The 21,981-nt window shown below is 46.5% G+C and overlaps 9 protein-coding genes across 9 annotated transcripts; 3 read left to right on the forward strand and 6 right to left on the reverse strand.

Moving 5' to 3' along the window:
• Nucleotides 1–155: 155 nt before the first annotated feature.
• Nucleotides 156–1,409, reverse strand: N7466_010599 (uncharacterized protein; the record flags this gene model as incomplete). Its single annotated transcript, XM_057169988.1, has 4 exons — nucleotides 156–384; nucleotides 436–1,019; nucleotides 1,108–1,224; nucleotides 1,278–1,409. 4 exons carry the CDS (start codon nucleotides 1,407–1,409, stop codon nucleotides 156–158), a joined length of 1,062 nt encoding a protein of 353 aa, XP_057016597.1.
• Nucleotides 1,410–2,145: 736 nt separating this feature from the next.
• On the reverse strand, nucleotides 2,146–3,360 carry N7466_010600 (male sterility protein-domain-containing protein; the record flags this gene model as incomplete). The annotated part of the gene is made up of 1 exon (XM_057169989.1): nucleotides 2,146–3,360. The coding sequence occupies one exon, from the start codon at nucleotides 3,358–3,360 to the stop codon at nucleotides 2,146–2,148; it is 1,215 nt and encodes a 404-aa protein (XP_057016598.1).
• A 484-nt stretch (nucleotides 3,361–3,844) lies between these two features.
• On the forward strand, nucleotides 3,845–4,555 carry N7466_010601 (uncharacterized protein; the record flags this gene model as incomplete). Its single annotated transcript, XM_057169990.1, has 1 exon — nucleotides 3,845–4,555. One exon carries the CDS (start codon nucleotides 3,845–3,847, stop codon nucleotides 4,553–4,555), a length of 711 nt encoding a protein of 236 aa, XP_057016599.1.
• Nucleotides 4,556–5,235: 680 nt separating this feature from the next.
• Nucleotides 5,236–8,129, forward strand: N7466_010602 (uncharacterized protein; the record flags this gene model as incomplete). The annotated part of the gene is made up of 3 exons (XM_057169991.1): nucleotides 5,236–5,351; nucleotides 5,378–5,542; nucleotides 5,591–8,129. 3 exons carry the CDS (start codon nucleotides 5,236–5,238, stop codon nucleotides 8,127–8,129), a joined length of 2,820 nt encoding a protein of 939 aa, XP_057016600.1.
• Nucleotides 8,130–9,877: 1,748 nt separating this feature from the next.
• N7466_010603 (sulfite oxidase) lies at nucleotides 9,878–11,649 on the forward strand (the record flags this gene model as incomplete). The annotated part of the gene is made up of 2 exons (XM_057169992.1): nucleotides 9,878–10,104; nucleotides 10,176–11,649. The coding sequence occupies 2 exons, from the start codon at nucleotides 9,878–9,880 to the stop codon at nucleotides 11,647–11,649; spliced, it is 1,701 nt and encodes a 566-aa protein (XP_057016601.1).
• Nucleotides 11,650–12,251: 602 nt separating this feature from the next.
• On the reverse strand, nucleotides 12,252–14,000 carry N7466_010604 (uncharacterized protein; the record flags this gene model as incomplete). Its single annotated transcript, XM_057169993.1, has 1 exon — nucleotides 12,252–14,000. The coding sequence occupies one exon, from the start codon at nucleotides 13,998–14,000 to the stop codon at nucleotides 12,252–12,254; it is 1,749 nt and encodes a 582-aa protein (XP_057016602.1).
• Nucleotides 14,001–15,844: 1,844 nt separating this feature from the next.
• N7466_010605 (uncharacterized protein) lies at nucleotides 15,845–16,663 on the reverse strand (the record flags this gene model as incomplete). Its single annotated transcript, XM_057169994.1, has 1 exon — nucleotides 15,845–16,663. One exon carries the CDS (start codon nucleotides 16,661–16,663, stop codon nucleotides 15,845–15,847), a length of 819 nt encoding a protein of 272 aa, XP_057016603.1.
• Nucleotides 16,664–18,058: 1,395 nt separating this feature from the next.
• Nucleotides 18,059–18,448, reverse strand: N7466_010606 (uncharacterized protein; the record flags this gene model as incomplete). The annotated part of the gene is made up of 3 exons (XM_057169995.1): nucleotides 18,059–18,098; nucleotides 18,146–18,296; nucleotides 18,352–18,448. The coding sequence occupies 3 exons, from the start codon at nucleotides 18,446–18,448 to the stop codon at nucleotides 18,059–18,061; spliced, it is 288 nt and encodes a 95-aa protein (XP_057016604.1).
• A 669-nt stretch (nucleotides 18,449–19,117) lies between these two features.
• Nucleotides 19,118–21,932, reverse strand: N7466_010607 (uncharacterized protein; the record flags this gene model as incomplete). The annotated part of the gene is made up of 2 exons (XM_057169996.1): nucleotides 19,118–21,280; nucleotides 21,342–21,932. The coding sequence occupies 2 exons, from the start codon at nucleotides 21,930–21,932 to the stop codon at nucleotides 19,118–19,120; spliced, it is 2,754 nt and encodes a 917-aa protein (XP_057016605.1).
• Nucleotides 21,933–21,981: the final 49 nt, after the last annotated feature.

Genomic DNA, 21,981 nt, shown 5'->3' on the forward strand with positions numbered 1-21,981 from the left:
TAGAAACACATTTTGAACCCACGGCCGAAGTAAAGTCGTGAAAAGGGCTTTGGGATATTCAAAGCCTACGAGGGTCCGAGTCATTGTGTGAATAGGTCAGAGCTCCCCGTTACATTATGCTTGACTATTCAAACATGCACTGGCAGGTACTATTTTCACAGGGGGAGACTCGATCGAACTCCAAAGGCTTCGTCAGGTTCAATCAAGTTAGCATGATCGTAGTCGGCCTCCATGCCTGCAGCCTCCATCTCTAGATATCCAGGGGCGTAAATTCTTCCAATATCTTCCTCCCATCCATCTCTCCCGCCATCAAATCCGAATACAAACTCGTCGCGCTTACTTGCCCCCTCCAAGATGTCAATCACAGGGAGAGTCATGTCCAAGCTGCTGGAAGTTAGTAAATCGCACAATCAAACATCAGTCGGGTCAAAATACTCAGTATTCATCCAATTTTTGCCCCCCACGCCATCATTATCAACTTGCTCCACACATTTCCTGTCAATGAAGAGGTACTGATAAACAGGGCACATGTTATAGGCTCTGCGGCGGACAGCTATATCAACCTGACCATTATACTTAAAGTCCACAGTTGTAATCAGACCCGCATCCAGATCTTCTTGCGTAACGACAAACCAGTTTTTGATTTGTCGAACGTACAGAACAGTCCCTTGGCGGGTCATGGCGATGTATTCGAAGTTTGCCATTTCGAGGAGAGCCCTCGGTAGTATATCAGTTAGCTGCACATTTGAGAGGTCGTGGACGGTTGTCGGGTTGGGATCAAGGCTGCCGTGATTGAATCCCATGTCGTTCATACAGTGCCCTGCTTCTCCGTCTAGCCGGTAGGCGAGAATGTTGAGTTTGATCCATTTTGATCTGTTGACTGGGTTCGATGGGCCCAGTGGTGCGAGGCAGATGAGGTCTGGTGTGTCATAGGAATGGTGGGAATTTTCCAAGGCGTTCTTTGGGTACCGTGACGCCCCGTATATTGCATCCCTCGTTGGGGCTCTTTGGTGGTATGACTACTGCAATGTCAGTACTATTAAATACAAATTTTTCTCCATTTATCAGAATAAAAGGTCTTGCACCAGGAAAGCACGTTAGACATACGTCGCGGAATTCCTGGCTAGCCTTCGCCCAAGTTTCCACTAAGCTTCGGCGTTGGCGAACTTCGTAATCTCCGTCCTCGTCAGGGACATTGGCATTGTCGCGGGGGACCCATTTCTCCTACAATCATTTAGCGACAAAATCAAATACATCATGCAATCGCATCTTTTCACCTCTACAAAAAGTAGCCACCCTTTGGCCTCCTCATTAATTTCGTCGCGTGTGATATCGCCATTAGGGTCCGCTTTAATCACAGTAGGGATACCGCCTGGCCAATGAAACGGCTTGGAAGGTAAAGCGACCATAATGTGCCCTTAAGAGAGTCAGTGGACATGAGAAGTGTTTGAGTTCAACCCTTTGAGCGGCTATATACAACCACGCACAGGCACACACAGAGACCGGTAGCGCTAAACCGAAAGTGATAAGACTAAACCTAAAAGCGTAATTTGTTGTCTCCCTCCGATATGGTGTAGTGGCTAACATCGTCGTCTCTCACACGACAGCCGGGGGTTCGATTCCCCCTATCGGAGTTTTCTTTTTGTTTGTATAACTTGGTATAACTTCTAAATTTGCCCAATTTCAACTTTTCGACCGGCAGAAAGTAAATTACGAGTAATTCCAAATTCATATTTGTTTTTGAACTCTGTATACAGCGTGACCCGTAAAAAGATCAAATCCTGCATGTGATAAATACAATACGGGCGGGAAACAGGGCGGTGAAATTAGAGATTGAAATTGGATTATAGCAGTAGGGTGGCGGGTATCGGCCGCCGTACTCTGGGATTCATGTGTGATTGCCTGTCTCAATACCCGACCTCTTAAGTCAGGTGCTTATTCCTTGCTAGCTATCTCACAAGTAGATCAAGTTAGAGTAGGAATATGAAGCTGCCTTTGTTTATTCATCCAAAATCACTCTATATCCTTTCAAGAATTTAAAACGAATCTAGTTGTTCCTACAGAGATATGCCGAACAATACTGGGAAGTTGGAACATTACTGAAGTATTTCAATGTTCTAAGGGGGTTCGAATTTCAACTTGGGATCATACAGACATCAAACTGTCCACCCATGATTCAAGTCTTCTAGCCTGATGTTGAATTCTTTTTTGCGCAAAATTTTCAAAGTCATGACCGTCAAGGGATAGGCCAATTGGCCCACCCATAACTTTGAGTGGTTTAGACCGTTCACAATCAATGTTCCACACTCGAGAAACACGGCTGAGCATTTCATCTGCTTGGTCGATGAAATTGATATTCTTGGCCAATCGCAGTCTGTTCACTTTCTCGGTGATTTCTTTTGGCACATATCGCTGAAGCTGACCGATGAATCCCTCAATTGTCACCGGCTTATAAAGTTGCGAGCCAACATGTACAATCTCTATCGAGCCGATGGCAAGATGAAGAAGACATGCGTTGGAAACAATATCTACTGGAACTTCGTCCAGAATAAGATTTTTGGGGGCTGAATTCACATCCTCAAATTTGCGGTAGTTTCCTCCTTCAATGAGAAGTCGGGCGAATGTGTGAGTGGGGATCGCGCCTTCTGGCCCATATAACGGATATGGGTCCTGAATCGCTGGGCCAATACTCGCTGGTCGGACGAGCAGTACCGGGAAAGGTGTTTGTAGATTAAGAAGAAGCTTTTCCGACAGGTACTTGGCCTGTGCGTAGGGAGCCATAAAACGATCTGCATATGGCGATTGGCCCGTGGCCAAAATGTTCTCCAACTGTATTTCGGGGGATGCTTCATCGCAAGAAATGTTTTCAGATTTTTCAAGCACAGAAGGCCCAGGGAGAAAGCTTTGGGTGGAAATGCTCGATACATGCAAGAAGACCTTGATTCTTTCAAAGGACATCACCATGCGCGCCAACGATATGACTGGCAAACAGTTTATTTGTAGGCTTGCTGGAAGCTCCTGGAATAAAGATAGCTTGGCGGCTGTGTGAATCACCACTGTGACTTCCCGCTGTAGTGTTTCGATTTCGGTCTTTTCTAGCCCGAGGTCAGGCTGGGTGATGTCGCCAATTAGGCAATGGACTTTGCCGGTGTCGAATATGTCCTCGACTTGCTCTGGCATGGAAATCTCCCACTTTTCCATGGCTTGGCGTTTGGAGCCTCGGCATAGCATGTATATTTTTGCCGTAGGAAGCTGGACGGTGAGTTTGTATAATAAGCACCCTCCCAAACTTCCTGTTGCGCCGGTCAGAAAGACCACCTGGTTTTGGTACCAGTCTATATGATTCGTGGAGATAGCCATGGTCGGGAGAGATAGCGCGATAGAAAACAGGGAAAGCGAGGAACAGGGAAAGCGAGGAGATGCAGGAAAACAAATCTCCGACTTGGAATTTCTTGTTCTCGTCATGCGCTTTGTAATTCTATGTAAGGGGGAGGTCTCCAGTAGAGGTCCACAAAACTCATATACACTTTCGTCACCGCCTAAAATGGAAATAACAAATTCAGGTGTATACTAGTTGGTGAGTAATGATCATCATTAGTCTTTTCACATAATTCAGCCGCGCATCAAAAGGCATACTGACCTCCCACTGTTTATCCACATTTGTGCAGGTCTACTGTCAACCGTGGGTCTTCCCCAGCGGAATCTATTTCAGGCAGCGGTTAGCACAGAAAGTAAGACCCTTCTGAATCATATGCTCGCAACTTCGCCAACTTCAACCTACCAACTTCACACTTGTCTTGAAATCCAAATTGTGCAATACAGAGCTACCGATCTCATGTCAAAAATGCCCGAATCAACTCTCGAACACCAGGCGTCGCAGGTAGCATCATCTGGTACTTATTCCGACACCCGCTCTCCACCATCAAACACACCTAAGCCGAGACACATGCAACCAGACGAAGTAATCACCTCTGTCTTTGAAAATTTGACAGCCTTTCACAATTTCAAGGAAGAAACTGAAAAGCTCCATCATGAAGAAATTTCTGATTTGTTATCAAAGATCCATCCCGTAATTGACGAAGAACCGCCTATATGTGATTGGCCCGTGGTGATGGAACTCTTTCTTAAGTTGAGTCAAGCATATAAGATTGCGGGACAGCTAATGGAGAAGGGGGCAAATCTACTGCAGGATCGTATCAGTTCTCAATGCCCTGAGATCTATATGGCTATTTTCAATCAGGATATCGATGAATTAGATCGGATAGAAGATTTGCAGAGGCGGAATGCAGCCTTACAGGCACAGCAAGAGCTGTTTCAACACCACAAATTAAGCTCAAATCATCAAAATGGAAACTCATGTGGAGCTATCCCTCTGGCCCCTGATTTTCAGCCCTCTGAGTCGGAGCTGTTGCGGAACGCGGACAAGATCCAGGCTACATCTCATCATAGGCCCCCACTCTATAATGAGGTGAATGATTTGGAGATGGCTGATATTAAGCCATCTAGGAGCCATTGGAGGAGAATCTTGAACCGTTTGTCTCGTATTGGAGCATAAAGTGCAATATGCCTGTTGTGTCTATATCCATCTGTTTTTGTGGATTGAAAGTATCATGTTTGTTGAGTTGCCACTATCGTTATTATTATTGCTTATGTACTCTATACGGCTATTATACGGATAAATCAAAAACAACACTTGTAAGGCACGCATTTGAATGCAAAAGCAAAAACATACAACAGTCAGGATTTGCATGTGGTGACCATACTACTGACTAACCGGCGTGTGGCTTAAGTACCAGTTGACGGCTAGTAATTTGGGGGGGATCAGCCGGGTGAGAAACATTTGAATACGTAGGTGAGAAGGATAGTGCGCAAGACAGGATGAGAGCGGGAGAGAATCACTCTTGTCTCGCGACCACCGCACTGGCCCTCTTGGCTGAAATCATGCTAAATTATTAGATAATATTACGACTTCTCCTCTAAATCACACCTTTGGCACTGCCCTTCGCCACTTCGATTGTCACTATCTATAGGCTTGCATATCCACAAAGCTTTAGAACGACAGTCCTGCGTTAGAGGTGCTCCCTAATTGAATACTCGACGGAAGCAGGGATCTACCAAGCCACGTAAGAAGGAGACAAAACCTTCTACATATATTACACATACCCCGCACTCAGGTAAGTGGCAGGCTCCTCACTTCCCCCCGAGAATACAAATGCCGGTGGAGTTGCTTCAACAATGGCACAGAACTGGTTTGGCCGTGGAAACTCTGGGTTCCAGATTGGGATCAATAATGGCCCTATCAACAACTCGCAGTTCTACCTGCCCCCAGGCAAGTATCGCCGAACCTCGAAGTTAATCCAGTCAAGTTGACTGAAAGCCGCCTTAATCTAGCACGACCAGAAACTCCACCAAGCCCTTTATCGAACGTCCCATTTCGTCGCGACCCAGACTTTGTTGATCGTGTAACATTGCTCAGTCGCATCGATGAAAAAAGCTCCATGACAGGAGCTAGGATAGCCCTTGTCGGTTTAGGCGGCGTTGGGTATGTACAAATTGGTCAATCAGTATGTCAGTGCTGACACATTGGAAGGAAATCACAACTTGCCATCGAGTACTCATATCGTGTTCGAGATCAATCGCCTGAGACATGGGTCTTTTGGATCCACGCAAGTAACGAAACCCGTTTCGAACTGAGTTGCCGTGAGATTGCCGACCGACTTAAACTATACGGCCGGCAGGATGCTAAGGCGAACGTATTCAAACTCTTTCATGATTGGCTACAGGATGAGAAAAATGGGAAATGGGTCCTTATCTTTGATAACCTTGATGATGATCATTTCCTTCATGAAATCCCACCAAAAGAGCAAAATAGCCTCGGGAGTGATGAAAGTGGCGTGCCAGGGCGGTCGATCTGGGATTACTTCTCCTATAGCTCTACAGGGGTAATAGTGATTACGAGTCGGAGCAGACACGTGGTATCAAGTGTGGTGGAAGATAACGATGTCATATTGGTTTATCCGATGGATGAAGTCCACGCAACAATGCTCGTCGAGAAGAAGCTTCGAATGGAAGCAAGCAGGGAAGAAATTATTGAACTCACAACAGCACTGGAATTCATGCCACTCGCGATTGTGCAAGCAGCGGCGTACATCAACCGAAGGGCACCTCGACTTTCAGTCCCACAATATTTGAATAAGTTACGGGAGAGTGACAGCCAGAAGGTCAGACTTCTCAATCACGAGGGTGCATACAGACAGCTTCGCAGAGACCGAGAAGCTAGAAGCTCTATCCTTGGTACCTGGCAGATATCATTCGATTTTATACAGGAGATACGACCATCAGCAGCAAATTTACTATCTCTTATGAGCTTCTTTGATCGACAGGGACTCACTAGTTCTTTACTTCGAGAGAGCAGAGATGGAAAACAACAGCCTGGAGGTATATTTACAAAAGCTATCGACGAGACACCTCATACCAGTGATACAGAGAGCACATGTGAATCCAACATTATTGAGATGCTTGAGGATGATATACTGGTACTGAGAGACTTCTGTTTAATATCTATTGGACCGAATGGGAAAACCTTTGAGATGCATCGCCTGGTCCAACTAGCCATGCAGGAATGGCTTAGGGCGCATGAAGAACTTGAAATTTGGAAGGGACGATTCATCAGAAACCTCAACAGAGAATTCCCGGCCAGTGATCATAAGAATTGGCCACTGTGTCAGTTATTGTTTCCACACGTTAAGTCAGCGATGTCACATCAGCCGGATAAAAAGTCGGAGCATTCGATGCTGGAATGGGCGCTGCTCCTTCATAAAGGATCACAGTATGCTCGAAACAGCGGAAACTGGGTCGATATGGAATCCATGGCAATTAAAGGGGTGGAAGCCTGCAGCCTCTTATTTGGCCCGGATGACCTAAAAACCCTAAATAGCATTGCGATGCTAGGGCTTGCATACACCTTGAAGGGACGATGGCAGGATGCCATGATGCTACACACACAAGTACTTGAGACTAGTCGGAGGGTTTTTGGCGCAGAACACCCCCGTACACTGAATAGCATGGCAAACCTAGCGTCAACTTACCGCGATCAAGGTCAATGGAAAAATGCGGAAATTCTTGGCTTCCAAGTGCTGGAGGCCCATGAGAGGGTATTCGGTGTTGAACATCCTTGGACGCTGATCGTCATGACTAACCTTGCAACGACATATTGGAACCAAGGTCGATGGCAGGACGCCGAGGTACTCAACGTGCATGTGCTAGAGACTCGTACCAGACTTTATGGCACTGGACATCCTGACACGTTAATCGGAATGTCACAGCTTGCAACAACCTACCAGAAACAAGAGCGATGGCAGGATGCTGTAGCGCTCGAGGTGAAAGTGCTTGATACTCGCAAGCGAATCCTTGGTCCAAAGCACCCTGACACACTGACCAGTATGAACAATCTGGCAACAACTTATTGGAATCAAAGTCGCTATCAGGAAGCTGAAGTACTTCTAGAACAAGTGCTAGAGGCTCATCAGGGGCTGCCCAAAGATCATCCTCACACGTTGATCAGCATGGGAAATTTAGCATCTATATACCTGGAACAACACCGGTACGAGGACGCTGAAGCCCTGAACGAGAAAGTGTTGAAGGTTCGCAAGCGGACGCTTGGAGAAGAGCACCCCGAAACATTGACTACCATGGGAAACCTAGCATCAACATACCGGAGTCAAGGAAAGTGGCAGGATGCTGAACGGTTGGAAGTAAAAGTACTCGAGATTAGCAAGAGGGTCCTCGGCGAAGATCATCCTGACACATTGACTAGCATGATCAATCTTGCATCAACCTACAAGAAACTTGGCCGCGAACAAGATGCGAAAGCACTATTGGCGCAGGTGCCAAAAGCTCCCAGCATCATGCTCCAAGTCCGAGAAGAATATTCAGATCGAAGCACCCTTAATTCAACAGCGGATTTTGCGAACCTTCGGACAAAGTTTCGGGGGAATCTCCACCCCAATACCTCCTTGCCTTTCTCTGCCACATTAAAAAAGCCAACTGAATTAAGAGAAAACGGGGTCGAGGGCCTGCATCCCCCCAAATGCTGCGAATTTCTGACATACGTGGCGACAGGCCTTTGATCGCAAACGAATTAATGGGCAGCTATCAACCTACCTTGGAACCCGTCCAACGCGGTCATAGCCAAATCAGAACATCCAGCCTTAACACTAGCCAGAAAATGGGCAGGTTCGCTGAATGGGTCCGCAAACGTACAGGGTACTTTGCATCTCAACTACCTAGCTTCTTCTTTGACTCGGGATTCAAAAAAAAAGACGCAATTCACTTCAACGTTTTCCAGAGGTTCCTGGAGAATTATTTCGAAACCAGAAGCTTGTCGAGATCAGAAATATGTCCGGCGACTCAGCAGGTCCTTCCCATAGGCTCTCGAGGCCCCCGAGACCTAGAGAAACTACCGAGCGTGCTGCTTCCCTATAAGCACTCCTTTTATATAAAAGATAGAGTGTGCATGATAGCCAGTTCGGGTTAAAGTATACTATGTAGACCAAAAACAATACAGTCTCTGGCCACGAAACTTACAAATCTCCGATGTAGCGCCAAGAAGGCGATCTTGCATCAATACTGTATTTGAGTATCTATACGATTGAAAAACACTTAGTCCCTATATAATCAAAACTACAGATAGCAGGTCGTCATTGCAATACGGACTGAGGTTGCAGCTAGTACTAGCGTGGAATGACTCCGGATATTTGTAAGTTTCGTGGCCAGAGACTCATGTGTACATATAGCTTATGAACATATAGAAATTAAATGAATTGGATATATAGCAGAATTATGTAAAATTGGAGTAAGTGTAGCCTATTCTTTGGAGGGCCTTGGAAGTAGAATGTTACATGTACGGAGAGCTGTAGTTGCGTCACTTGTGTGAGGAACCTCCAGCTCGGGGACGGGTGATTATCCAACTAGGTCAAAAGACCAATTAATAAACGCAGTCTGCGGTTATTCCCCAGGGTGGCAAGGATACTTCCACAACGAAACAAAAAGAAAGAGAAACAGAAGAAAAACAAAAAACATACAACAGTCAGGATTCGCATGTGGTCACCCACCATACTACTAACTGACCGGCGTGTGGCTTAAGTACGGCTGAGCGGACGGGAAGCCCTGTTCTCCACACCCTATGGTCGTATGTGCTAGATTGTTACTTAGAGTTGGTTATATAGTAAAGATAAACTTATAGTGGGTGAAAGAAGTAGGAAACGTGTCGCAAAGTGCCAAGTCTGAACCGGGAGGGACTGGGTGTTTTTCTGAGACATCAAAAAATCAATTAGGGATTGAGCGGTCGGGCCCGATGACGGATGAAGATGATTCGGTAAGGGTTATGCATGGCAACATGGGTACCACCATCCTTTTCTTATCAGTTGACTACTTCTTGTACATCATTCTGGGTTGAGGGTTTCTGACAGCGCGAACAATACTCACCACAGTCCACTTGTACTTGCTTAGGGAATTTATTTATCGATTCGCACTACGCTAATCTGACATATTTACCCACCTACTACATAGTTCAAGTTATCTTCTCGCTTCTGTGGCATGAAAGAACCCAATCATCAGCCAGATGACGCTGTACAGAAACTTTATTGAAAGCGAAGACAGGGATTGAATGAGATCCATGTACGACAAATACGAGAAATGATTGAGACGCTACCCAGCTTGCATATCACAAGCAAGGGCTGAAATATCGGTCTGTAGGTCCTATGTATACATAGTAAGCCAGTGATCAATAATTGTAATTTGGTACAGATCACCTGGAAATCATTTGTTTCGAGCATTCCCCATTTTCTTATTCCAAACGTCCACACATCGTTCCACTATGGAGACTCGAACCAAGTATACAAAGCCGATCAACAACCGCCCTGATGAGTGGAAGGTTGAGCAAGGTCTTGCAGCTTACAAACTTCCCATCATTGATCAAAGCGGAAAATCCGTCTTTTTCGTTGCTCCGCCCGAGGAACAACCGGTCACAAAAAATGAAAAGGCCATCCGCGCTATTGGTGATCGAAGTAAACTTTTTGCCCGTGAAAAGCCGGGATGGACAGGGTACAGTCTTCCATGAGATGAGAATGTATGGCTAGATTTGCCTCGACTAATCAGTCGCGGAATTAATTCAGATACGTTGAGTGGGAGGCTTATCCCGAAAAGAAGGCGAAAGCACATGAAGTTTTGACATCGCAAACTTTTGCCCCTTGTCCAGACTATCAATGGGGACCTATACCCCCTACCAACCCTGTGTTACCCGGCGACGATTTCAAGGCATGGCATGCCGCAATAGGAGGGGAGTTAACTAAAGTCCCCGATGATTCCTGGAAGACGGTTCTGAAAGAGAAACACCCCGAAATGCTGCACCTGCTGCAATTTCCCTACAACGGAGAGCCACCCAAACGATTGGTTACAGACAAGGCTATTACTCCCAACTCGCTTCACTTTGTGCGTAATCACGGTGGTATCCCGCTTATTGACGAGAAAAAATTCGAGTTACAACTCGATGGTCTTGTCAAATCCCCCAAAACATATACGATGAAAGATTTGATGGATGAGTCGGTTTTTCCACAGATGGAGAAGACAATTACTATGCAATGCTCAGGAACTCGTCGGATTGAGCAGATCTCTTTGTACGCTGGACAAGGCGACGAAGTTCCCCAGGCACCGTGGGCCGAAGGTGCCATCGGCACTGCGAGATACAAAGGCATAAGTCTCAAAAAGCTGATCAAAGATTGTGGAGGGCTGGTCAGCAACGCCAAGCACCTTGAATTTTATGGCGTTGACACCTATGTGAAAGACCTCAATGTCGGTAATTACGTTGTCAGTGTCCCATGGTCCAAGGTCAAGAGTAATGAAGTTATTCTTGCCTGGGAGATGAATGGCGAACGACTTCCTAAGATTCACGGATTCCCATTACGAGTGATCGTGATGGGATATATTGGAGCTCGCAGTGTGAAATGGCTGTATCGAATCAAGGCCATCAAGAGTCCATCCATGGCCCCTGTTCAAAGCAGAGAGTATCTGTACTTCAACCAACAGGTGGGTAAGTATAACCTACGCCCCATGGATGGAATCCAGATCCAGGAGATGCCTGTAAGCTCTGCTATCATGTCGCCATGGCAAAATCAAGTGATTATGCATAGTGGTAAGATCTGTTGCAAAGGCTGGGCTTATTCTGGTGGTGGCCGGTGGCCTGAACGTGTGGAGTTATCAGCCGATGGAGGTTTCAGTTGGTACGCTGTTCCAGAAGAGAATTTATCGAAGAAAGGAAAATGGGCTTGGAGATCATGGGAAATCGATCTTCCCTGCGATGTAGAAGGTTGGATCGAGATTGTGTGCAGATGTTGGGACAATTCTTTGAATACTCAACCACTTAATGTGCGAGCAGCCTGGAACTGGGGTCTACATGTCACGTCCTCCGCACACCGGATCAAGATCTACAGCGTGAACAAAACCCACAAGCTCACGCAACAAAAGTTGGCGCAATTCAAAGAGCATGGCATTCCACTCGCTCCCTTGACCAAATATGACCCTGTTCCGGGAATTACCGACCGTGAACTTGCAAAGTACCAGGACTCCCACCCTCGTGATGTCGACGAATGATATTGACTTTCTCTTTTCGAATCCGACAAGTCTTGCCAGAAAAATACTTCAATTCAAAATACAGAGAAAATCTATCTTGGGCCAAACATGGCCAAACACACGCGTCTTCTGCCAGAGCTTGTTTTGAGGCACATCAGGTCGGGCAATGAATTGTGAATGGCGTATTGAGAGATTTTTTCACATTCGAGGTCCTTTTGCGGGCCAAAAAGTTTTGGTATCTCTTAATAGGTTAAAAGACCATTCTCGGAGATAGAGAGCAGCGATAAATTTCAAATTGAATTCTTGCAAGTTGAGAAACTAAATGAACTTTTCGAGCAAGCCAGTTTACTCGTTAAAACTGTGCTAGAAAAGGTTCGGAGGCAAACACGTTACACCAGGGCGTGTTGCCATTTTACGTCCAAGTGGAGCTCTATTGGGAGCTCAATTTAATTGCTTCTGTGAACAGTGCTTATTCTTTGAGTGGCGTCCGCCGTTTTAACTGGTTAGATTATCCGAAGAACGAAAGAGAGACGCAGCCTGCTATCTAGAACAAACAAAGGAAGCGCGGGCCACCTGATTCCAAGAGTTCTGGCTACCACCGAGTCTTTAACATTCAAATGTTGCTAACCAAGTGTGAGTTTAGCCTCTACAAAAGTAGGTGCCACAATGCCACCTGCAACAGTAATATGAGGCCATATACATATTCCGATTCGCTGCCATACCATGCCCTTGCCACCGGTGGTTAAAACTGGGCGCACAATTAGCCCTATAGACCCGACCAAATCACTCATAACTTCAGTACTCTCGCATTCGCTATCCGCGGAGTCGTCATCGCCGTTTGGATCGTAAAGTTTTCCCAACAGAAGAACCGTCAGGTCCTGTCCAAACACCCGAACAAGCTCCCAGGCCAGGGTCTGCTGTGTCGCCACATTCATATCATCCCCGTATAATAGATCCAGGGACAAGAGCCGTGTCAATTCTGCACATGCATCCAGAGCAATATATTGAACCGCCGTCGGTTCACCTTCCCAGAGGTGTATCCCCGAATGCTCGGTCATGAAATTCTTCATTTGATCCCACGTTTTTATCAGATCTTCCATAGAGCATCGACCACCTTGAAAGACGGGAGCACTGCCGGACCCAGAAGCTCGAATTGTGCATTCATCTTCAAGGATTAGACCAACCAGTCGCATCTGCTCGGGAACATGCATGTTGCTTGATATCCGCCATGCTCTTCCTGTCTCTGGTTCCACATCGTGGACAAAGTACTGCCCCATCACTGAAGACCGACTGCTGATAGCTAGCCCGAGTTGGTCCTCGAGTTCCTCGACCGTGAAATCCCGGTCGGGCTCTGCGACTTTTCCCAAAGTGAATCCATATACCTGCATGATCCCATACACGCGATCCGCGGGGCGTCTTGTCATGCGACGCGCCGCAGCGTGGTAAATCATCGGCTCGAACTCCCAGGCGACCAGGGCGAGTGGAGATAGCACTTCTAGAAGATGCTGAAACGAGCGTTGCGTCTTGTTCGCGCCCGGGGTGTTTCCCCCACCTCCATGCAATCTAGAGCTGCGCAATTTCACAAGCCGACCATGGACCGCATCCTGAATGGCGCCTAGATTTTGAATAAAGTTCAGAAGACCGAAGTATTGGAAACCTGGCCGGACAGGCTCAACGCCCTCGTGTGAAAGAAAGCGGGCATCTTTTCGCAAGAAACACTCTTGTAGAGTCCAGAGAGACGAGAACCATTTGTCCTGTATGAACTCCTCAACGACAGCCAACACTGCATCCAGCCACGCAGGTTCATCTAGGCATGCTGGTGTTTGACTGGGGCTTGCACCATAGTGAATCGGGACGTTGCCTAATTCACTCACGTACTCTGAGACTTCGTCACCATCGAGCCGATCGGCGAGGTGTTGGAGGGTGGACATGGCGGATTGCAATTTTTTCTCTGGAGTACCGTGTAACCACACGTAGGACTCGTCCGCATTGTTGAAAATGCCTGCTTGCCTGCCAACCTCGTCCAGTTTGACGAGGTCGTCAATCTGGTCAATACAAGCAACGTCAAGCCAAACCCAAGAGTTTTCCCCAGCCACTTGAAGGAGAACATGCTCAAATTGCGGGACAGTGAAGCGCGCTGGGTCAATAGCAGGAATATCCCACGTCACGTTCTGAACAGGTAACCTTGCCCCATCGGGAATCTCCCATCGGCCCCAGGTGTATGATAAGATGTTGAATTTCGGCTCGGTGTCGCCTCCATACTTATTCCCATCTTCCCACTCGTAGGATGTCATAGTCGGGACGTGCAGCAGCCGCCGTGGCCATAATTCGATGTCATTCCGTTCAAGCACCTGATTTCTGCCGAACATCATTTTTAGTTACTGTAATGAAAGCGCGAATACTGCATAGTCTTATCCAGGCAGATGATTAGCTTTTAGTAAGTTAAAATTTCTTGTAATATATGAAGAGATTCATATTGCTTTGTTGGCTCTACCCCGCTCCCAAGCCTTTAGTATGTGGCTGTTAGTGTGCCACGTACCGAAGACGGCCAACAATACTTACATTCGTCTACTACTGAATTTGTTATAGAAGTCACGACTCACCCTGTTGTGTTGGGTGATCAGAATAGCATGGCATCACTGCAATATCCAAGGACATTAAAAACAATTATTGGCCCGCGGTAAGACAGATTGACGATTTCAGCCAGGGAGAGCGAGACATAAACAGTGATTGGCCCGTTCCTTCAATGTTTCTAAAGGGACTGCTTTGACTTCAAAAACAAAAAACATACAACAGTCAGGATTCGCATGTGGTCACCCACCATACTACTAACTGACCGGCGTGTGGCGGAAGTACGGCTGAGCGGACGGGAAGCCCTGTTCTCCACACCCTATGGTCGTATGTACTAGAAAGGGTATTGAGATGGAGTATATAGGATTGAAGAATTGAAAGTAAATATAACTAACAACACAGACATACAACAGTCATATCTAAGGTCGTGGTAACCTAGGGCCCACAATTCAGGTCTTTTCTGAGTGGTCCTGGCAGACCTGAATCAATGTTCCGCCCGTGCAGCAAAAGGTGCATTCGCGTTTTTGAAACCTTGGTATAAATTAAATCGCTGCTTTTCAAATGTTCCTTATTTGTAGCGCTGTATTATATGTTGAATCCCTCAACTCCACTGTATGTTGAATCGCTGCACTTCCTTTTACATTGAATCTACGTACATGCACAGGGTCACATGAATCATGATGCACCATTTTTTTCTGTGATTTCTATTTTTTGGATACATATTGTAGTGGGGGAGTACGTTCTTACGTATGTATGATTACTACATTCAAATGTTACATCACCTTCCTGCTTGTATCTAGAAGTTCAAGCCTTATCGGCTGATACATATGTATGGTCATTGTTCATCGTATCATGGGCACTTGGTTAATCAACATTGAATATCAGAATGACATAAATAGTATAAAAGGCGAAACAGACTGGAACGAACAATATGATAATTTCAAATATTACGTGGAATAAACAAGTCTACTTTAAGAACGAATCTATATTTAGCTCCTTTGCTTTCTACACCACCAATATTCGAGTAGTAGATAGAGTAGGTTGATGGGACGAGGTAAATGTTTCTCGCTGCTTGACTAAACTACTGCGGAGTATGTAGTTACTTTAGCATTGCTGGCAGCGAAATACAGCCGCTGCTCAGGGGAAGGAAACGGAGAGAGGAAAGCAACTGGTTTGGCTATGGACAATCTCGGGAGAATTGGTGAGGAAGCAAGCAAGAAAACAATAAAATTGTCCTAAAGGTCCCAGACTCAAGAAAAACAGAGACAAGAAAAATAAAGAGAAAGCAAAGGAGAAAGGAAACAGGAAGAGAAAGCCAACCTTAAGTACCTTAAGGTTGACAACAGGAACTAAACCCCATTCGGAAATGGAGCAAAACGGACAAAGACTGTCGACATGTTACACCTGCAGTGTCGACATGTGACAGGATGGAGAGAAGAAGAAGAAGAAGAAGGGAAAAGAGAGAAGCAAGCAAGCAAGCAAGCAATGGATATACCCAGAGGGGTCACCTGACCCTGCTCTGACAAGCATTCCGACAGAGGAGTTTCCAAGTAAACACCATATAGGCCAAGCTTAATAAGGTGAGATTGAAAGTAAACGGATCCGCAAGAAACGCCTCACTACAGAGGAGTAGGAGAGAAGGGCACTACTTCCTCCGAAATAGGCGCGAGAGGATTGTGCGCCTACGGCGTCCGTCTTGCCTGGGCACTTGCTCGGAGATTTCTGGGCAATTTGATAGCATTTGGTTCTTTTTGCTTTCAGTCGACGCCTGAGAGAATTGAGAGGATGAAGATGTGGAAATCTCCTTCCTACGCCATTTTTCGAGAGCAGACTTGGAACATATGGTATCCGGATGATCCAGGCCTAGTTTTTGCTCGCGCATTCGAGCGCATTCGGCCAATAAAAGTAAGGCAGGTTTGGCTTGACCTACTGACCAGAGGGTCACAGCTAGGTTGCTCATACTTCTCAGCGTGTCAGGATGATCCTCACCAAGCTTCATCTTGCTTGTTTCCATCACCTGTACTCCTAGCTGCTCGGCCTCTTCCCACCGGCCTTGATTCTGGTATGTTAATGCCAGATTGGCCATACTCATCAGTATGTCGGGATGATCCTCACCAAGCTTTAACTTGTTTATTTCCATCACCTGTGCCTCTAGCTGCTCGGCCTCTTCCCACCGGCCTTGATTCCAGTACGTCAATGCCAGATTGGCCATACTCGTCAGTGTATTAGGATGATCCTCGCCAAGCTTCATCTTATAAGCCTCCACCACCTGTACCTTTAGCTGCTTGGCCTCTTTCCACCGGCCTTGATTCTGGTATATTGATCCCAGATTGGCCATACTCATCAGTATATTAGGATGACCCTCGCCAAGCTTTATCTTATGAGTCTCCATCACCTGTACCTCCAGCTCCTCAGCCTCTTTCCACTGGCCTTGATCCCGGTATGTTAATGCCAGATTAGACATACTTCTCAGTGTGTTAGGATGATCCTCACCAAGCTTTATCTTGCTTGTTTCCATCACCTGTACCTCTAGCTGCTTGGCTTCTTCCTACTGGCCTTGGTTTTGATAGGCTATTACTAGTATCCCTGTGCTCTCAAGAGCTATCTCACTTCTGTGACCAAACAATTTCACTATCTGCTTTTTTGACTTCGATGCCATCTCCTCCATATCACCAAACAAGCCTAATCCAAATGTATACTAGGCGCCTTTACAGAGTAATCCAGATAATTCTGTTTGACATTCCCGAGACTTTAGCTATTGCAACATTGCTGATTTAATATGGGGATAAAGAGCCTGGTACTGTTCCCAAGTTCCATAATCACCACTAGGGAACTCCTTAGCTAAATTCTTGATGAACCTCTCCTGCCATTACTCTTCCTCTCCATGTGACTTCAGCCACGCGCGGGTAGAAAGTTGCACAAGTCGGTGTATTATAAATGAACTACTGTTTTCACTGGTAGATATAAATAAGAAGTCTCTTAATATATCCACATCATGCTCAAAATCAGCGCAAAAATCCGATATCAATAATTCCGAGTCACTAGAGCTACTACCGAGCTCTATAGGTGATATTACTATGTTTAGAGAGTGAGGCCGTACAAGATTCTCGGATATTCCTTATCAGTCACAAAAGCTCATGAGTGAAAGCAAGTCCGCTACAGATGGCCTCATTTCGCGTATATACTTAAATAATATTTACCATATTACTAAGATAGAATTCTTTGCTTCCCAGTCCCAGTGTATATAACAGACCTCTTCTCGTAGCAGCTCTGTTACTTACCGATCCTTTCGGAAATCCCTTAGATACTGTGCTACTGAACAGCAAGGTGCCCGATTCCGAATATAGCTAGCTGCCTACACAATTACTAGCGGTATGTATTCTAATAGCTCTACTAATTGTTGGCTCTCTTGGCTGTCTTCCGGCTAATCCATTTTCTTTTAGAAGAGGTCTAAGGCCTCGGATCTTGCCATTGGCTGAACGTGGATGAGGTCTGTATCATTGACCATTTTCAACGCAATTTCTCGACTTCGACTTATTAAAATAGTGAATCTATGCGGCCTTCGAGGAAGGTATTCTACCAGTAGTTTAGTAGGGGTATTTATTAGCACTTTCGTCTAGTTGTCTTTTCTCACCATCAGGGTTGAGCAAAGGAACTCGTCATCAACATTATCAATAACACAGATCCATCTTCCTTTCGTCTCATCTCAGAGCCAATTCTCCGTTAGTTGGAATATATTAACTCCCAGGTCCCGACGCCCGGGGAGTTTGAGTTCGTCGGCAATTTCCCAAAAACTTTGCTCGAAGCGGGTTTCATTACTTGCATGAAGCCAGAAAATCCAAGTTCCCGGAGATTCGCATCAGACTCGGTAGGTGTATTCGATCGCGAGTTGTGATTTCCTTTGAGTTGTGAGTAATGAACAGTAAATAAATTGCTCTTCGCTTACCCGACACCGCCGAGGCCGACCAGCGCGATTCTTGCCCCAGGGACTAAGGATTTATTATGAAGCTGGTCCAGCAGAGTATCATGACGAACGAAGTCTGGGTCACGCGGGAATGGGACATTTGATAGAGGCCCGGGTGGGGTTTCCGGTCGATCTAGATGGGACGCAGGTTAGTGGGTGAAGGCGATGTTTGAGTCACTGCGCCTTACGAGGAGGATGGAATTCCGCATGAACTGAGCCGCTGTTATCTCCGATCTGGATCCCATAGTTCTCGCCACGGAATGACATTGATGCCATAGCGGCCATGATCGATAAGTAGGTCCTTCAAATTCTATATGAAGAGGATTTTGCCTAACGCCCAACTTCAAGAGGGGTAGAGTCTCTGCGTTGTCATCATCAGGTGACTTATAAGGCTAAGTAAGACTAGTCAGAAATGAGGCTGGCCTATAACCCAGCACGCGGTAGATCGATGTGGGGCAAGGTAAAGCGTCTCCAGGAACGGTTCGAGCCGAACCGGCTTGGTCAGATCCAGTTCAGCCATCCAAGCTGCTTCTGAGCCCGTAGGAACACTTGGAAATTCTCATGTGGAAACTATCTTACTCCGGGCGATTCCAAGCAAATCTCGCCATTGAAATCTATTTCCACATGTCTAATCCGCAATCCTGCAGATGGTAATACAGTAACCGACCGAGAGCCTCCCCACATTCTGGTAAGAGGCCCCCTGTGTATCCTATAGCCATCAGTGCTTAACTAGCGATATTCCCTTGCATGCCGTCATAAAGTCGGAACCCTTAAATTATTTATCGCCTCTCTTTCTTCCTCTGCTATCAATAGCTTGGGAGACGATTTCGGGGTAGAGCATAAAATTTAGGGTAGTCCGATCATCGATGCAAAAAAGTGGTGTTCGGGCTGTAAACCGGGACATTCAAATGTTCAAAGCTTGGAATAATTGATTTCTTGTTCGGGCTATACAGATCAGAAACTACGTGGCTCCTCTGTGGTAACATCATTGATGTCTATCCTTGAACTCGGTGAGGAAGACCGACTGGACTGCTTGGCTTCTGTCTGTTGGGATTGCAGGGTGTTCTCGTGATAGGACCTTGAGTCTTGTCTCATAGCTTGTTCATCTTCTTGGGAGAAAATTTCGTTGCTAGATTGATTGATCGCGACGTCTGGCAGGATAGGAGGTTGATCCAGACTTTGGGATTGAGTCTGATAGTTGAAGTTGTTGAAAGAGTTCGAGACCCCAGACCCGAATTTCTCGTCTACGCCAGATGCAGCGACATCTGCACGCGCCGGCGACATTGGGTATGATTGCATACTGAGAATGTCTTCCTGTGTGTATGGAACATGGGTGCCGGCCTTGCGGTGGCCAGTGGAAATTGAATGAGAAGAAAGCTGACTCTGGCCAGAGCCCATGGTGTTGCTGCTGGCTTTCCGATGGAGACCGTCTTCACGAGAAGATTCGAAAGCGGATGAACGGGTGTTCAGTTTTTCGATCATGGCGGCTTCGCTCTCTCTAGTCGTTGGGCGATGCTTGAGTGTCCCAGATGTGGTTGGAGTTTGGTCAACTCCGGAAGCTATGATGACGTCTGATGAAGGGGAGATGTCGGAGGTGACAATCTCGGCGGCCGCGGCCGCTGCAGCTGGCGTCGTCTTGAGATCACCGATGCTGTACTCGTTTTTGGCCATTTCGGTATCATTATTGTCATCGTTCTCGTCATCCTTCTCTTCGTCACGGGTGGTACCGGGAGGTCTCATCTTGAGTTTGCGCATGGCAAGAATCAAAGCGCACATGAACTTTGAGCGTCGCGTCGCGCGAACAGTTTCGTTGGACCAATTAGATTTATGCCGAATATCGACGCATATTTGAACTTTGTCCATTGACTCGCCGACACCGAGAATCTCGATGTTAATATCTGATTGGAAGTCGCGGCTATTCTCTGCATCACGAACGAAGACTTGGAGTTCTTCGCGTAACGCTTCGATCTCGGCGAATGTGGTATCAAAAGAACAGGATACAGTGAGTTGTTCATGCATCGCGTTTGCCCTCGTAAAGTTGTCAACCCAAAGGTTGTTCAAGATATTGTTTGGGATTTGCGTTAGACGATGGTCTTTCACGTTGCGGAAGACCGTAAAGAGAAGCGAGATACGTTCAACGACATACGGCTTATCGCTGACCTCCACACGATCTCCGATATCGAAAGGATGCTTCACAAACAAGAAAACGCAGGATCCAAGAACTTCCGCGGCAGTGCTGGAGAATGCGAAACTGAAAGACAGGAGAGCAGATGCACCGGCGGTGATGATAGTATGTAGACCACTGGTCACAAAAGACAGGAAAGCCAGGATTCCTAGCACAGAGGCAATAGCCATGAGCAGCCCGTCAAGTACACGGATAGCTTGGTCCACATCATGCATAGAATGATTCAGTGCCTTGCGTATACGACCGAATTCAGTAATAGTCAGGATAATCTCATCGAGGCTGACGTCTCCGTTGCCGTCCTTGTCCAGAGCGTGGAAACATTCCTCTGCCTCTTCCTTGTGAGCTGGGCCAAAGACCTCGACGATATCTTCCAAGTATAATGCATCGTGGCCTTCAACTACCAGAGATAGCCAGATACGGCGAGCGATTGCAGTAGCACACCGCTGTCGCTCAAGTGCTTGAACCACAATGGAGTGTGTCGCATTCGGATTGAACACTTGCTTTCCAGTGAGCTCTGCTGCGACGTTACCGAACGCACTGGTAACCTTATCTCCTAGACGGCCAACATTATGTCCAACATTTTGAACCATACGCAAAGGATTAATACTGCTCTTTTTAGCACCCATCTTGTCAGTTGCCTGGGTAAAAAAGGAGTCGAAGATCATCTTATCCTCTTCCAGGAATTCACGACAATAAACAGGAAACATTTTGCGCGAGGCATCGAATAACAGATTGACCAGGTGCACATTACGCTTTGACTGCTTGATTTTAGCATCGAACTGTTTGCGGTGGTAGCTGATGGAGATGAGTTGAACAATGGCCTTTTCACCCATATAAATCAGGCTACAAATAAGGAGACCAAATAGGATGTTCTTGATGCTGCTTTCCCAGCTAGAAATATCGCTGTTGTTTCCAGCTCCAAAACGCATAATCTGTACACCGAGGGTTAACGTCTTTCGCATTTCGCAATATATTCTGCTGTCCGGCACTTACAGGCAGGAATGTCACCAATGCGATAACGTTCCATAGGACCAGAGTAAGAGGTATTTCCAGAGCACCCAGTATGAGCGCATATTTGCGCGTCCCAGAGCTCACAATACCACACAGGGACTGAAACACGCGAGGGAGATACTGAGCAAAGACCTTGCACCCCCACAGGCTAACCCAAAGGATCTCAATCCATGTAAAAAACCAATAAATGTGCACGCCTCCGATGTGGGCATTCGGTGCCGCCGTCGCACCCACGATAATCGGAATCGCGATCAAGATACCAATGGGGAATACGTAAATCGCATATCGAGTCACAATCGAGAAGTGGAAGAACGCCTGATAAAACTCTCCGATCCGATTGATTGTTCCGTCTTTTAGCGATTCGGAATCTTTATCGCTGCTTTCGAAGCCGGTTGTGCGACGCCGTCCTGCAAGTCCTTTAATATCGGACTTCTCGTTTTCGTTGGAAGGCACACTGGTACTGCTGCTCGTATTCCAGATTTCTGCGTCGTCATGATTCCGGCTCGAGTGGCTTTGTAGGGGGATGTCGATTGTCACGTCATTGGGATTCCCCAGTCTATGGGGGTCTGACATGTTGTTTTTGGGTGCCGAGTACTGATCGCACGAGCACGAAATGGGCCAG

This window comes from Penicillium verhagenii (genome assembly GCF_028828195.1).
Source record: "Penicillium verhagenii strain IBT 33310 chromosome Unknown utg000011l_segment0_segment0, whole genome shotgun sequence".
Taxonomy (NCBI): Eukaryota; Fungi; Ascomycota; class Eurotiomycetes; order Eurotiales; family Aspergillaceae; genus Penicillium; species Penicillium verhagenii.